The sequence below is a fragment of the Bactrocera dorsalis genome, unplaced genomic scaffold (assembly GCF_023373825.1).
Source record: "Bactrocera dorsalis isolate Fly_Bdor unplaced genomic scaffold, ASM2337382v1 BdCtg078, whole genome shotgun sequence".
NCBI lineage: Eukaryota > Metazoa > Arthropoda > Insecta > Diptera > Tephritidae > Bactrocera > Bactrocera dorsalis.
Window position 1 is genome coordinate 383 of NW_026038129.1, and position 12485 is coordinate 12867.

The following is a 12485-nucleotide window of genomic DNA, read 5'->3' on the forward strand; positions in this document are numbered from 1 at the left end:
GGTTGCATTAAGGTACCTCCCATACAATCACTAATCATAGGGTGTAAAGTCAGCCGGATGTTCGAAAATCCGGATATTAGTTATATGGAGGCTAGATCAAGCTTTCTCCCAATTGTATTTATTTTAGCCACAAAGGTACACTGTTATGAGTAAAACACATTCTTTAATTTTCATTGAGATAACTCACATATTGGCCGATATGTGCGGTACAAAGTCACCCGGAAGTTCGAAAAACTTTATATTAGGTATATGGGGTCTCAGGGAAGTATTTATCCGATTCAATCCATTTTTGATACACAGAGTTACTATTGTCAGGAAAGATTCTTTCTGAATTTCAATTGTATATCTCATAAATTGAACGGTATTTTCGGTAAAAAGTCAACTATAAATACTGGTGTCCACATATTCGGTACATAGGGGCTTGAACATTTTTTTTTTGTTATTTTCGCTTTGCCTAAACAACCAACATCTGTAGCAACAAGTTGCAAGAGTATAAAAAAATAGAACTAGGTGTAAATAAAACAATAATAAAACAATAATAACGTCACTCCAAAGATATTTACTGGCCTACTTAAATTATTTAGCTTTATTTATGTCAATTCGAATATTTTTTATTAAGAATGAATACTTTTCGTTATTCACGCCAAGTTCATATATAACAGCCGTTTTGCTTAGTGATGTCATTTTTGGTTGTTTTCTGGTTTGTATTTTTGTGTCTTTTCATTTAAACTTTATGCTTTGTTCGTATCACTCACAATTTATTATTTCTTATTACAATATCAAAATCTCGATTCATTTCATGAAATTCATTAATGTGATTTTATTTTTTCACTTATTCCAATCATGTCGTTTGAACTCACTCCCCATCATCAATCGCCATCATCAATATTTATTGTTTTTCTTCAAAAATAAATAAAAATGCGACACTTATTCCGATCTGCCATAAAAACAACGTAACGTTAAAAGAGAAAAATGTCGAAATTTTTTTAACATCATAAACGCATACATACCCACACACATATCATAATATACATATGTAAATTAATTTCCATCAAACATACATACATACTTACATGTAATTTATAAATCAAAATGCACTCACGAATTGGCTAATTGAAAATTGAAATCGAATTCCCTCAAAAAAAAAATATAATGCCAACCAACAGCGTCTAACGCAGGACATTTGCAATTTGAGTACGCTCTGCAGCAATTACAAAAAACTCTCACCGACAGTTGAGTTTTCGCCTTTGCAACAGCAATTACTCTGCCCCAACCAAACGTCGTTGCACAACATAACAACCGACGAGGGCGAAATCATTGGCAATGGGGCGGAAAATGATGCGGAGAGCATTTTGAATTTGCTTAAAATGTGGCAGACAGAAGGTCAATTCAATGAGCTCAAGATTCGTGACTTCCTCAGCACGTTTGTTAAATGCCAGCGGGTATTTATTGCAATACAATATTTTCCTTAATTATTTATTATTGACTATATTAACATTTATAATATTTTATATGGATTGCAGTGTGTACCAGAGCAGAAGCAGGAGCACAGCAACAATGAGCGTTTGCGTGTGTACGCCAACCAATTGCAGAATGTATTGTCAGTGCTGCAAGCATGCGAAGAATCAACACTCAATTATGCAGATTTGCAAAAGCTACGCTGTGACATTGAGATAGTTAAGGCGAACGCAAATTGGTCAAGTATAATCGCTGATCGAGCGGCGGAAGTGAATTGTAACAATGGCAAGCTGTTGAAAGCTAATAGCAATAATAGCAATGAGGATGTCAATGCCAATGCGGCGTTTGAGGAGAAGGAAGTCAATTGATTAGTTAAATAATTAAATGGTGGGTTTCCTATAAATAGAATATGACAAAAGGTTAGTCAGGATATTTAGATGAGGAATCAGCATAATTCGCTCCATACGCCATCCAAAAATGTCCATTTATGTATATTTATTAACTAATTAGCGTTATTTATTGCATAATAGAACTTACGTTTAAGGGTCTAAAATGCCACAGAAATGAGTAGTTTTGTAAAGTATGCTTAGCATTTGTCGTCAATCATTCATTGCTTGGCTTCTTTGGGCAATAATTTGTTCGGAAAAGAGACTAGCTTATGTATATGCAACAAGTAGAGACTTAAATAACGTTACTGAAATTTGAGAAAGCTTTTGTTTTTGAAATTATTTATTAATACTATGAGCAAAAAGTAGTAACACTTTGTTCATAGTTTTGAAATTCTTAATTTATTCTTTAAAATCTATGTTGGCCCTCAAAGTAATCCCCCTTGGTCACAATACACTCGTGCTAACATTTTGTCCAATCCTCGAAACAGTTGTTAAAGTCAGTTTCCGGAATAGCCTTCAGCTCACGCATCGATTTTCGTTTAATGTCTTCAATTGACTCAAAATTCCCCGGAGCTGTCGTTTGAGTTTGCTGAATAGCCAGAAGTCTCACGGAGCAATATCAGGCGAATACGGTGGTCGCGGCACTATATTGGCTGAAAATTTATCGAAATTTTGCTAAAAACCAAAAGTTGTCGGCCCATAATTCTGACCTCTTACAAATAGCTTCGCGCAAACAATGAATTGCACTCAAATAGTATTATTTGTTGGCAGTTTGGCCGGTTTTCCGGCATCGGCTCACCTTTGCCACGATAATCGGTCGATTTACCGGCTGTTTCCAGATCGTACGAATAGATCTAAGACTCATCGCCAGTTATAAGACCTTTCATGACAGCCTGGTCGTCGGAAAGCATTTCCCAGACGCTAACGCGACGCTGCTTTTCAAAAAAATTAGTGGTTTTATAGAAAAATATATAAATAATTTTTAAAAATAATAATTTTATAATAAATTATAAAAAAAATATTTTTTTGTTTAGATAATTTTTTATGATAAGTTTATATAAAGAACTCGGCAAAATTTTTAACCGCTTGTTTAACAAAAACATGACTCTTTGAGTTATTTTTAAAGTCTGACCTACCCACTGAAATTATTAAAATTGATGCAGTATTTGATTTGAAATACTATTTTGTATATCAAAAGTAGTACATTTATCGAAGGTTTTCTCACTTTTTAGTAACGAATGTGAAAAACATTAAGGACTATATAGCGAACCATGCTATATAAGAGTATAGAATATTAATAAAGAGTGCGTTTTCGAAATAGCCTTTGTATGTAAAGTTGTGCGGTACTAATAAATTTAAGTCCAATAATACTATTTATGAAAAAGTAATTAGCTTTTAATTTAATTTTATTAAATATATTATGTGTCCTTCTTTAACACCTTATTACAGAGTACATCTAATCGCTTTGCTCAAAACTTACATTATTTGGAGTTTTGTTCGAATACAATATATTTGTGGTCATTAATTATGTAGATTTATGCTTAGATATTCTAATGGAAAGGTTTTCTTTAATGATAGTTGCTTAAACAAGCCAATGCGTAGCTAGTTCTTGTTAGTATTATTCTGCCAACTAATTTTCAAAATTATATTAAAAATTTTAAACGTAAACTTAATTATACAATTATTATACTTAATCAATGGCCAAACATTTCCAAATTCCAAAATTGTTGATAATGAATTATTATTCGAAAATACATATATAAGGCGCGTAGTTATGTATGTTACAGTGTTAAATGTTGATTATACTCGAATTTAATAAACACTAAAAATAAAAACAATTTACAAAAATTACATTTTAATCGTATATTTGCATTTATGCATGAGCACATGTTGGTGTAAGGTTTGTATTTAGGTAAAACCCGTGAATGGCGAAAGCTTTCTCCTTCTTTTTGGCGTAGACACCGCTTAATCGATTAAAGCCGAGTTTACAACATCGCGCCAGTCTTTCTTCCTTTTTGCTATTTGGCACCAATTGGATATTCCAAGTGTAGGCAGGTCCATTCCAACCTGGTCTTTCCAACATAATTGAGGCCTCTTCATCTGCTTTCCCGGTGGGTACTGCATTAAATACTCTCAGAGTTGGAATGTATTCATCCATTCGGACGACTTGATCTAGCCAGCGCAGTCGCTGTCTCTTACATATGTAAATACAATATATTTGTCAATATCGTTGTATATCTCATACAGCTCATCGTTCCATCGAATGCTATATTCGCCGTTACCAATGCGCAAAGGACCATACATCTTACGCAGAAGCTTTCTCTCCAAAACTCGTAACGCCAACTCATCAGATGTCATGTCAATTCGTATGGTACGCTAAGGATACAGGTAAGGTTCGGTTAGGTTGTACTAGCTTGTCGTCACGTCATGCATATACCTACAGATCCTTTATAATGGCAGATAGAGTTAGTTTAATACGAGTTGAAGTTTACTTCTTACAGGAAGTTAACGGTTTTTGCGAAATTAGTAGATACTTGATATCTAATTCTGACATTTCATCTAGCCTCTTGAACTGCAGAAGCTCCTAAATTGCTAAACCGAGTATAGATAAGTTCGTCATGACCTTTTTACTTTCAAAAATGTTGTCGATTATAATGCTCACATAAGTTAGTTGTGACGTGTGACTAGGTCAACAACTGTCACGCCGTCTTTTTAAAACGGGGTGGTTTAAAAACCTCTGTGTATTTGTTTTCCTTCCGCTTCCTTGCACATGATCTTGGCGATCCTGAATATACTTGAGGCATTTCAGCTCACTCGTCTCTCAAGCCTGTAGGAAATTTCAGCATTGACTTGTGAATTTCTTGTACTGGTTTGGTAGCAAAGCCGATATTACTTCTAGTAATCTCACCGCCTATTTCGTTTCCTGGAATGCTCTTGCGGCCTGGAACCCAGTATATATAGTATTCAACCGTTTCTAGGGACATTTTCTGACGCAATGCTTCTAAATCGACATACAACATATATTGACTTTCTTTATGTCGTCTCCTGTGTCATTATCTATCTCATCAACTTTCCTGACCGCCAAGACTTCCGGACTGGACACCAGACTAACCTTCTGGATGCAAATCCAGCACGCCACAGGAAAGGCAGCGAGATCACCCGTGAACTGAGCCGACTAATGGCGAACATAGAGGTCCCTGCGAGTTCAAGGCAGACTCGCTTAAAAAGGAAAACCGACGAAAGGTAGTGGCCAGGGTGCACCGCACCACAGCCCATAGAGTGGCATCAGCCTACCGAACTGCATCAGGCGAGACAATATTAGTTATAAGCGCCAATTGACCTTCTAGCATATTAAAAAAAAACTGAGGGAGCTAAAGAAATCATCCGATAATAACAAGAACGCAATACAACAAATAAGGCAAGATACAATAACAACATGGCAACAAAGATGGGGAATGAAAGTTGCGGCAGAAAGATGGCCAGGCTAATAAAAGATCTAGACTTATGGAGAAGCCGTAAATTCGGTAAAGTAGATTTTTACGTAACCCAGCTATTATCCGATCACGGATACTTCAAAAACGACATCCACAGAATGGGAGCGAGACTTCGACGCAGGTGCGCAGATGTAAATCTCTCAATGAGAAAAAAGGGAACGCCACCCTGAAGTAATGCAAATGTGGTCCCAGGGTGGGTGACGGTTCCTTAGAGGGGGGTTTTTAGTGGCCTGCAAGTGGCACATACCGTTGCTTGTGACGACAGCACTGATGATGCGGAAGGCATTTTCCACCCTCTCACCCGCAAAAAAAGACTTCCGTTTGTAAGATACTGCAGTATTCCGAAGGGTTACTGGACGTCTAGCTCCGTGAAATAGATTTCTCTACTCACTCCATCAGCAATTTTTGATTCAACCGTTAAGATGTTAACCCCAATGAAAAATGTCTATTATAAGTTTCCAATATTAATTGTATCTTTGGATTAGCTAATCAAAGCCTATTTTTTGTATGAGCAGCAGTTTTATTAAAAATATAACGCCTGTCGCGGCAATATTACTTAATTTTATTAATATTATTAAAAAATACGAATAAAAAGATATTGGCATCATCTGATTGTAACAATATTTTATTGACTTAATTTACTTTTCTTTCTATATTATACACAAATTTAAATGTCTATGACCAATTAGAATGCGTCAACGAATCATAGAGAATTGTAGGAGAATGTTGGGAGCCATAAGGGTGTATAAATTCATAGGCCGATAATATTATAAACAGAAAGAACATGGTGTAAAATATGATTAAAAAAATGCCATAGCTACGACGCAGTTCAAAATTAGATATGCTTAGTGCAATAAAGGTGTAGCCGATCATCAGGAACAGAAACACGTATATGGTAGAATTATTGTTAGTGATGAAAAGCTGCAAATAAAAAACAAAATAAATTTTTAATATAAAAAAGTATGGAAGAACTTATTTCCGGTGCAACCCAACATTATATACTCTCGCAATTTGTACAAAGTAAAATCGTGTGAATATTGCTCATAACTTCGACATACGTTATTTGAGGATATTTTAAAACCATTCTCCTTGTAGAGACGAGTTTACGCAGCGATATGACACAATTTCTAGACTGAACCAAATTCTACTAAACATAATTTATTGTTTTCAGAGAACTCGCATAATAAGCAATAATAAGTATATATTACTTAGACATATGAGGGCCAATGGAAGTATGATCGGGTTCATCAATTTTTGGCATCAAACTTCAATATGCTAAGTGTAATATTTCAGAGACGGCGATCTTAAGGTATTTGAAGAGCACACGTGACACTTTTTATATTTACACGTTCCTCATTCCTTGAATATCTATCTTAGAATCATTTCTACTTATAACGGGTGATCTAAGTAGAGACACTTCACTCAATAGCATTTTTTTGGCAGACAACGCATGAGTCGTGTCAAACTGTCATGTTATTTTTGTTCAGTATTGTTTAGGATTTCACCGTGAAAAGCCTTCGCCTAAAAAACGCTTACAAATCGTTCGACTTTATTACGAAAATTCACGTTCTGTAAAGAATGTGTTTTGTGTGCTTCGCTCAGCTCAACATAATTGTCCTACTGAGCATATTATGGCATACTTGGCGCATTTTACGTCAAGATCTTTAATAAAAAAGAATACGGCTTGTGCAAGAACTTAAGCCGCTCGACTTCTTAAGCGACATCACATCGCTCTATGGGCTCTTGAAAAGTTCCAAGAAGATCCGTCGTTTTCGAGTCAAATTTTGTTCAGCGAAGACGATTAGGACCAGGAACTAATCTTCGAAAATTGGACTCAACGGAAGAACCATCTGAGACCTTACCCCGACCTATATTTGAAAGAGATAATCTTCAAAAAATAAATACCAAAGAATGTTCTTTCGAATAATAATAAACATTGTGTTTTTTCTCTAAAAAAGTAGGGAACTTCGAAATGGATCACCCTTTATAAGCTGACTAAGTCAAAATCGCATGATATGAGAAGGGAATAGGAATTTATCATACAAGTTGTCTATTATAGTTTTAAAACATCCATATTAAAGTCCTGTAGTTAAGTTGGCCGGCGGTCAAACAGACAGACACATTGATATATGTATAAGATTGGTAAATGAGGAATGCACCGCGACCTTAGGTCTATTGCGCCAAGTATGCATATATCTCTTCAACTTTCTGAATTTGTTGCAGTTGTTACAAGCAACTGTTAGGTAGGGGTACCATATTATACCACAAATTGGGAGAGCACAATAATCTTTACTAGCATATACATATATAGTATAGTACCTATATACATATATAATAAGTATATGGAAATAATACACCCACTTACCGGGGATAATGTATCAAAACATGGCTGGAGAACCATGGCAGGGAAGCTACCGATTGTATTGTATACAACCAAACCGGTGACGAGACCAAACGCAATATCCACTTCTTCGTATTCTATTAATTCATAAACAAGAATCATCTCTAAAAACAAAAGAAATTAAAGATATATTAAGTATATGCCATAACTCGATTACCTAGATTATCTTTTGAAAAGAAAGTTTATCAAAATCTGTCACATAACATTTTCAATTATAAGCAAAGTTTCAAGCTTACAAAATACAGTTAGTTTACAACACTAACTCAGTAATTTTTTGCTCAGATATTTATTTAAGTTTACCTGTTACACTGCTGGAAAATGAGGAACTCGCAACAGCAACATCATCGAGATTCCATCGTATTAGATACTGAAGACTTTGATGAATTAAAGTATCAGCTTCCATGGTAAGTAACTGCCAAATCATGAAAGCAGCAAACAATCCAAATACACTAAAGATCTTGAATTTGGCAAAAAAAATATACAAAGGTATAAATATAAATTGGAAAAGTGTTGTGGAAAAATACTCAGAAAGTAATCAAGGACTATCTGTTCTAATTAAAACGATTTTCTTGAATATTTGTGGTGTTGATATACTTCTAAATACTACTAAGTAAAACCAAAAAAGTTAAAACGTGATAATGAGGATATCGCGAGATTTTTTAAGAAGGTCGGCGGTCTTTCTATATTGAATGAGTTCCAGTTGCATACTTACTTTGTACAATCTAGGCGGCTCCCTAGCGCTTGTCTTAAAAAGTAAAATAATAGCGGCTAGAAATCCAAAAGCGAAAAACCCAAGACAAATTTCCAGTTTTATGTATACTATTAGTGGCAGAGATATGAGCATAAGATTCGCACATAACAGATATTTATTCCAACCTTGGAAAGGTGAACTTTCATTTATAACAGGAATCAATAGGGTCAGTATAATCCACATGGGTGCCTGAAAGTATATATATTTAACATAATATTTACTTTAATACTTGCCTATATAAATCATTTAAATAGCAATAGGCCCAAAATACGCATTTAAGTACACATTCAGAGTTTGTCCGGAAAGGAATAGGACTGATTTTCTTCCGCCGCGATTGTACTTCATAGAGATTGATCAGTTGTCTCCGAGCACGTGGAGAGTCAGGACAAATCAGCTTCGAAAACTTGATTTTCATATTGTCTTATTAATCCTATAACATCGCTACAAAGTTGTACTCTATGCGTAAGTTGTGGAGATATTACCTTGCGCGCTTGAGGTCAGCTATGTATATAGTCACTTAAAACTTTAAACGCAACTGCATTTTCAAAGTCGGCTGTCCAGATTTCTTGCCAGCTACTACATGATCTTAATAAAATTTTACACAGAACTTCGAGACATAATTTACAAGGTCTTAAACGAAGATGTAAAACATCAACCAAAGGATCGGAATCAAAGCAATTTTTATTATGGCAGTGGTCCGATTATGCCCATCTACGAATTCGTAATTTTCCTTACCAAAGTTTCATCAAGATATCTCAATTTTTATCCAAAATACAGGTTGCACGCAAGGACGGACAGAGACACAGTCACCCGGATTTAAAATTTTCTCGTCATCCTGTTCATTTATATATAAATATATAATCCTGTATCTATGTCGATTAGTTTGGGTGATACATACAACTGTTAGGTGAACAAAACTATTCGATATTGATCATTTCAAATTCCATGGTGCAAGAAGATCTATTTAAGTGTCTTACTTGATTTCTAAACTTAAACTTGTTACACACCTTTTATACGCTCTTCATACTTACAAATAAGATATTAAAGATCATACACTTTCTTCCAAAAATGTCTCCGTAAAAATTTTGACAATTCGTTTTTAAAGGGGAATTATCGGTTTCACCATGATTCGCCACCATAGTAGTGACCACTTCGTTTAGCACATCCTCTATAACATTTTCACTTTCGATTTGCTCTGGCGCTGGAATAACGTCAACATTCGTACTACTTCTAGAAAGCACCGATTTAAATGGATCGTAGAGTTGAGCGAAAAGATAAATCAAATAAACGACGATTAACATTTTGGCATGCCATTCCAACTTTAAATCTGCTCGCTCGTCTTTGGGCAGAATATCATTCTTAGTTTTAAGACTTATTAAGGTATATACGTAAATATTTCCAAGCAAGATCACTAACAGACTGACAATGCAATGAAATGGCGAGACATGCAAATTCTTTTGAATTGCGATCAATCCCAATCCCAGAATATACATAGTAAATGTCTTGCTTCCCAATTCCGTGAGAAAAAGAGAGTATATCTCTTTTGGTGAGTTGCAAATAATCGAACTTTTAAATAAATTCGGCAAGATGAATAGAGTTGAGACAATAAGGATGCCACAGTGGTAAGGTTTAATTGTAGACCAGTTACACAAGGTAAGCACATTTGGTAAAATACTGCAAAAATCATTTAGAAAATATTAAGTGGTCTTTTGTATGCACAGGGGTACTTACAACCACCTGGTCATTACGAACACGGAGAATATGAAAAACAAGAGCAAGACGAAGGAACAGACGATATATCCGACTTCGCCAAACCAAGGTAAATTGTCGATCTTAATTGTACAAACGGCGAACTCCAAATAGTTGATAAGCTTCGTATCGAAATTGCAGTGATCATTGTGGCGAACGAGTTGACAGTGAGCGTCGGGATCTATATTTAATCCTATTGGTCGAAAGCAACTGATCTATAGAGGTTTAAAAGTTATTATGCGACTAATATGTGTTTATATATAAAAAAAATTACCTCTATTTCACTCGTCATGTACTGCTTGTGTCTGCGCGTCCGTGTGTGCAATTTGAAATTCGTTGCATTTTTTGTTAGCAAACCGTTAGAAGAATTACTCATGATTTCTCAGTAGAAATGAATCTTTAGCGCAATTAATCGAATAATAAGTTTCAATAATTTAAAACAAATGACAAAATTATATAAAGTCATAATATATCAAAACAAATGAACAAATAGATGTACATATGCATACATATACAAATTTCCTTCAAAATGTTGCCAACAAGCAATAGAACCTCAAAAATTAGTTTATATGTAGTTTTGAATACAGTATATTGTATATTTATTGAAGCGGGATTATCGGGACTTTAGACTTTAGATATTCCTACAGGAAAAAGCCTAACGGCGTGATATCACACGAACTTGGTGCCAATCTACAGGCCAAAAACGTGAAATCAACTTCTTACCAAAGTGTTCTCTCATTAGATCCATCAATTGATCTTGTTGAAACCAAATGTCGCCGAGATCACGAGCTGGAATTTCAGGCATCAAATAGTTAGTTGCCGTGGCGCGACAGTTCTTTCCATACCCGTTGAGCTAGAAATAGACCTCATCGCTGAAAAAAATTTGGGTCGAAAACGTCGGATCTTCTTGAAGCTTTTCTAGAGCCTATAGAGCGAAGTGATGTCCTTTGGGAAGTTCCGTCTATTTTTTTCATTTTTCAGAATGCACCGATGAATACACTTTTTAAGTCCGACAATTTTTTTATCGCAAATATCGGACTATCTGTGACATATGTACATATATTAAAGAAATTTGGACGGAGTCGTTTTCTAATAAAAACGTGTGATACAGTAGAGTTCCTTTTTTCGATAGCCTGGTTTGGATAGATCATGCGTGAATCGTGTCAAGCTGTCACGTTAAGACTTATGTCTGAACAACGTTTACAAATCGTTCAAATAAAATTCACCTTCTGTTCGTTCAACTTATGGTCAACATAATCGGCCTACTGAGCGTACTATTCACAACACCATGCCTCATCTTGAGACCCAGCATTCATCATTGGATAATATTCGACCAAATAGACCACTTCTAGTACGCAGTGAAGAAAATAAAGGTGCCGTAACTGAGAGTGTACATGAAGACCGTGGAGAGTGCATGGAACGACTTGGCACTTTTTATGTCGAGATGTTAAATTGAAAGCGTACAAAATACAGCTTGTGCAAGAACTGATGCCGCTCAACATTTTCGGGACAAATTTTGTTCAGCGATGAGGCCTATTTTTGGGTCAATGAGTATGTAAACAAAATTTCGCATTTATGATCAAGAGCAACCTGAAAAAAAACTCAGGAGCTGCCATTTCATCCAGCAAAAAAAACGGTTCAGTGTGGTTTGTGAGTCGGTGGAATCATCGGTCCATATTTCTTCAAAAATTATGCCGGTGAGAACGTAGACTTTTTTCTGTGGATATATGTAAAGTCTAAAGTCTAGGCGGCCAATCCCGCTTCGATTCAAACTTTGTAGTAAAACATCACGCGTGTCATTCGCCAGTTATCAGTCGAATTGCTCGAACGTGTCATTAGACTCGACTGATGGACCATCTGAGATGTAGCCAACATTTGAAAGAGATAATCTTCAAAAAATAAATGCCAATGAATGTTCTTTCGATTGATAAAGTTTCTGTATTTATTTTTAGTAGAGAACATCGAAATAGATCACTCTTTATAAGCTGAACTTTCTCCAAAAAATGTTTATAATTGTTGATTCAAAACATTCATTAAAATTTTTCCACTATGCGTGGATGTCTATGAATGCTGGGAATTCAAAGTTCAATTGTGACCTCCCCTCTGTCTCAACGAATCACATAGACCCAGCACAGTAATAAATTCCTATATTCTGCTGGGCGCCATTGGAGCGATGTGATCCGAAGGCCTTTATCCTGCATCTATAGACTGCTGTACAGTCTGGTGTCAGGACGTCGGGAGTT

The 12485-nt window shown here is 35.5% G+C and overlaps 2 protein-coding genes across 2 annotated transcripts; one reads left to right on the forward strand and one right to left on the reverse strand.

Moving 5' to 3' along the window:
• Positions 1 to 637: 637 nt before the first annotated feature.
• LOC125780100 (uncharacterized) lies at positions 638 to 3698 on the forward strand. The gene is made up of 2 exons (XM_049461685.1): positions 638 to 1442; positions 1524 to 3698. Exons 1-2 carry the CDS (start codon positions 1368 to 1370, stop codon positions 1824 to 1826), a joined length of 378 nt encoding a protein of 125 aa, XP_049317642.1. The 5' UTR covers positions 638 to 1367; the 3' UTR covers positions 1827 to 3698.
• Positions 3699 to 5954: 2256 nt separating this feature from the next.
• LOC105224842 (uncharacterized) lies at positions 5955 to 11131 on the reverse strand. Its single transcript, XM_049461679.1, has 7 exons — positions 10517 to 11131; positions 10225 to 10457; positions 9525 to 10167; positions 8455 to 8682; positions 8043 to 8199; positions 7707 to 7846; positions 5955 to 6262 (listed from the first exon to the last, which is right to left on the reverse strand). The coding sequence occupies exons 1-7, from the start codon at positions 10616 to 10618 to the stop codon at positions 6017 to 6019; spliced, it is 1749 nt and encodes a 582-aa protein (XP_049317636.1). The 5' UTR covers positions 10619 to 11131; the 3' UTR covers positions 5955 to 6016.
• Between the last annotated feature and the right edge of the window lie 1354 nt (positions 11132 to 12485).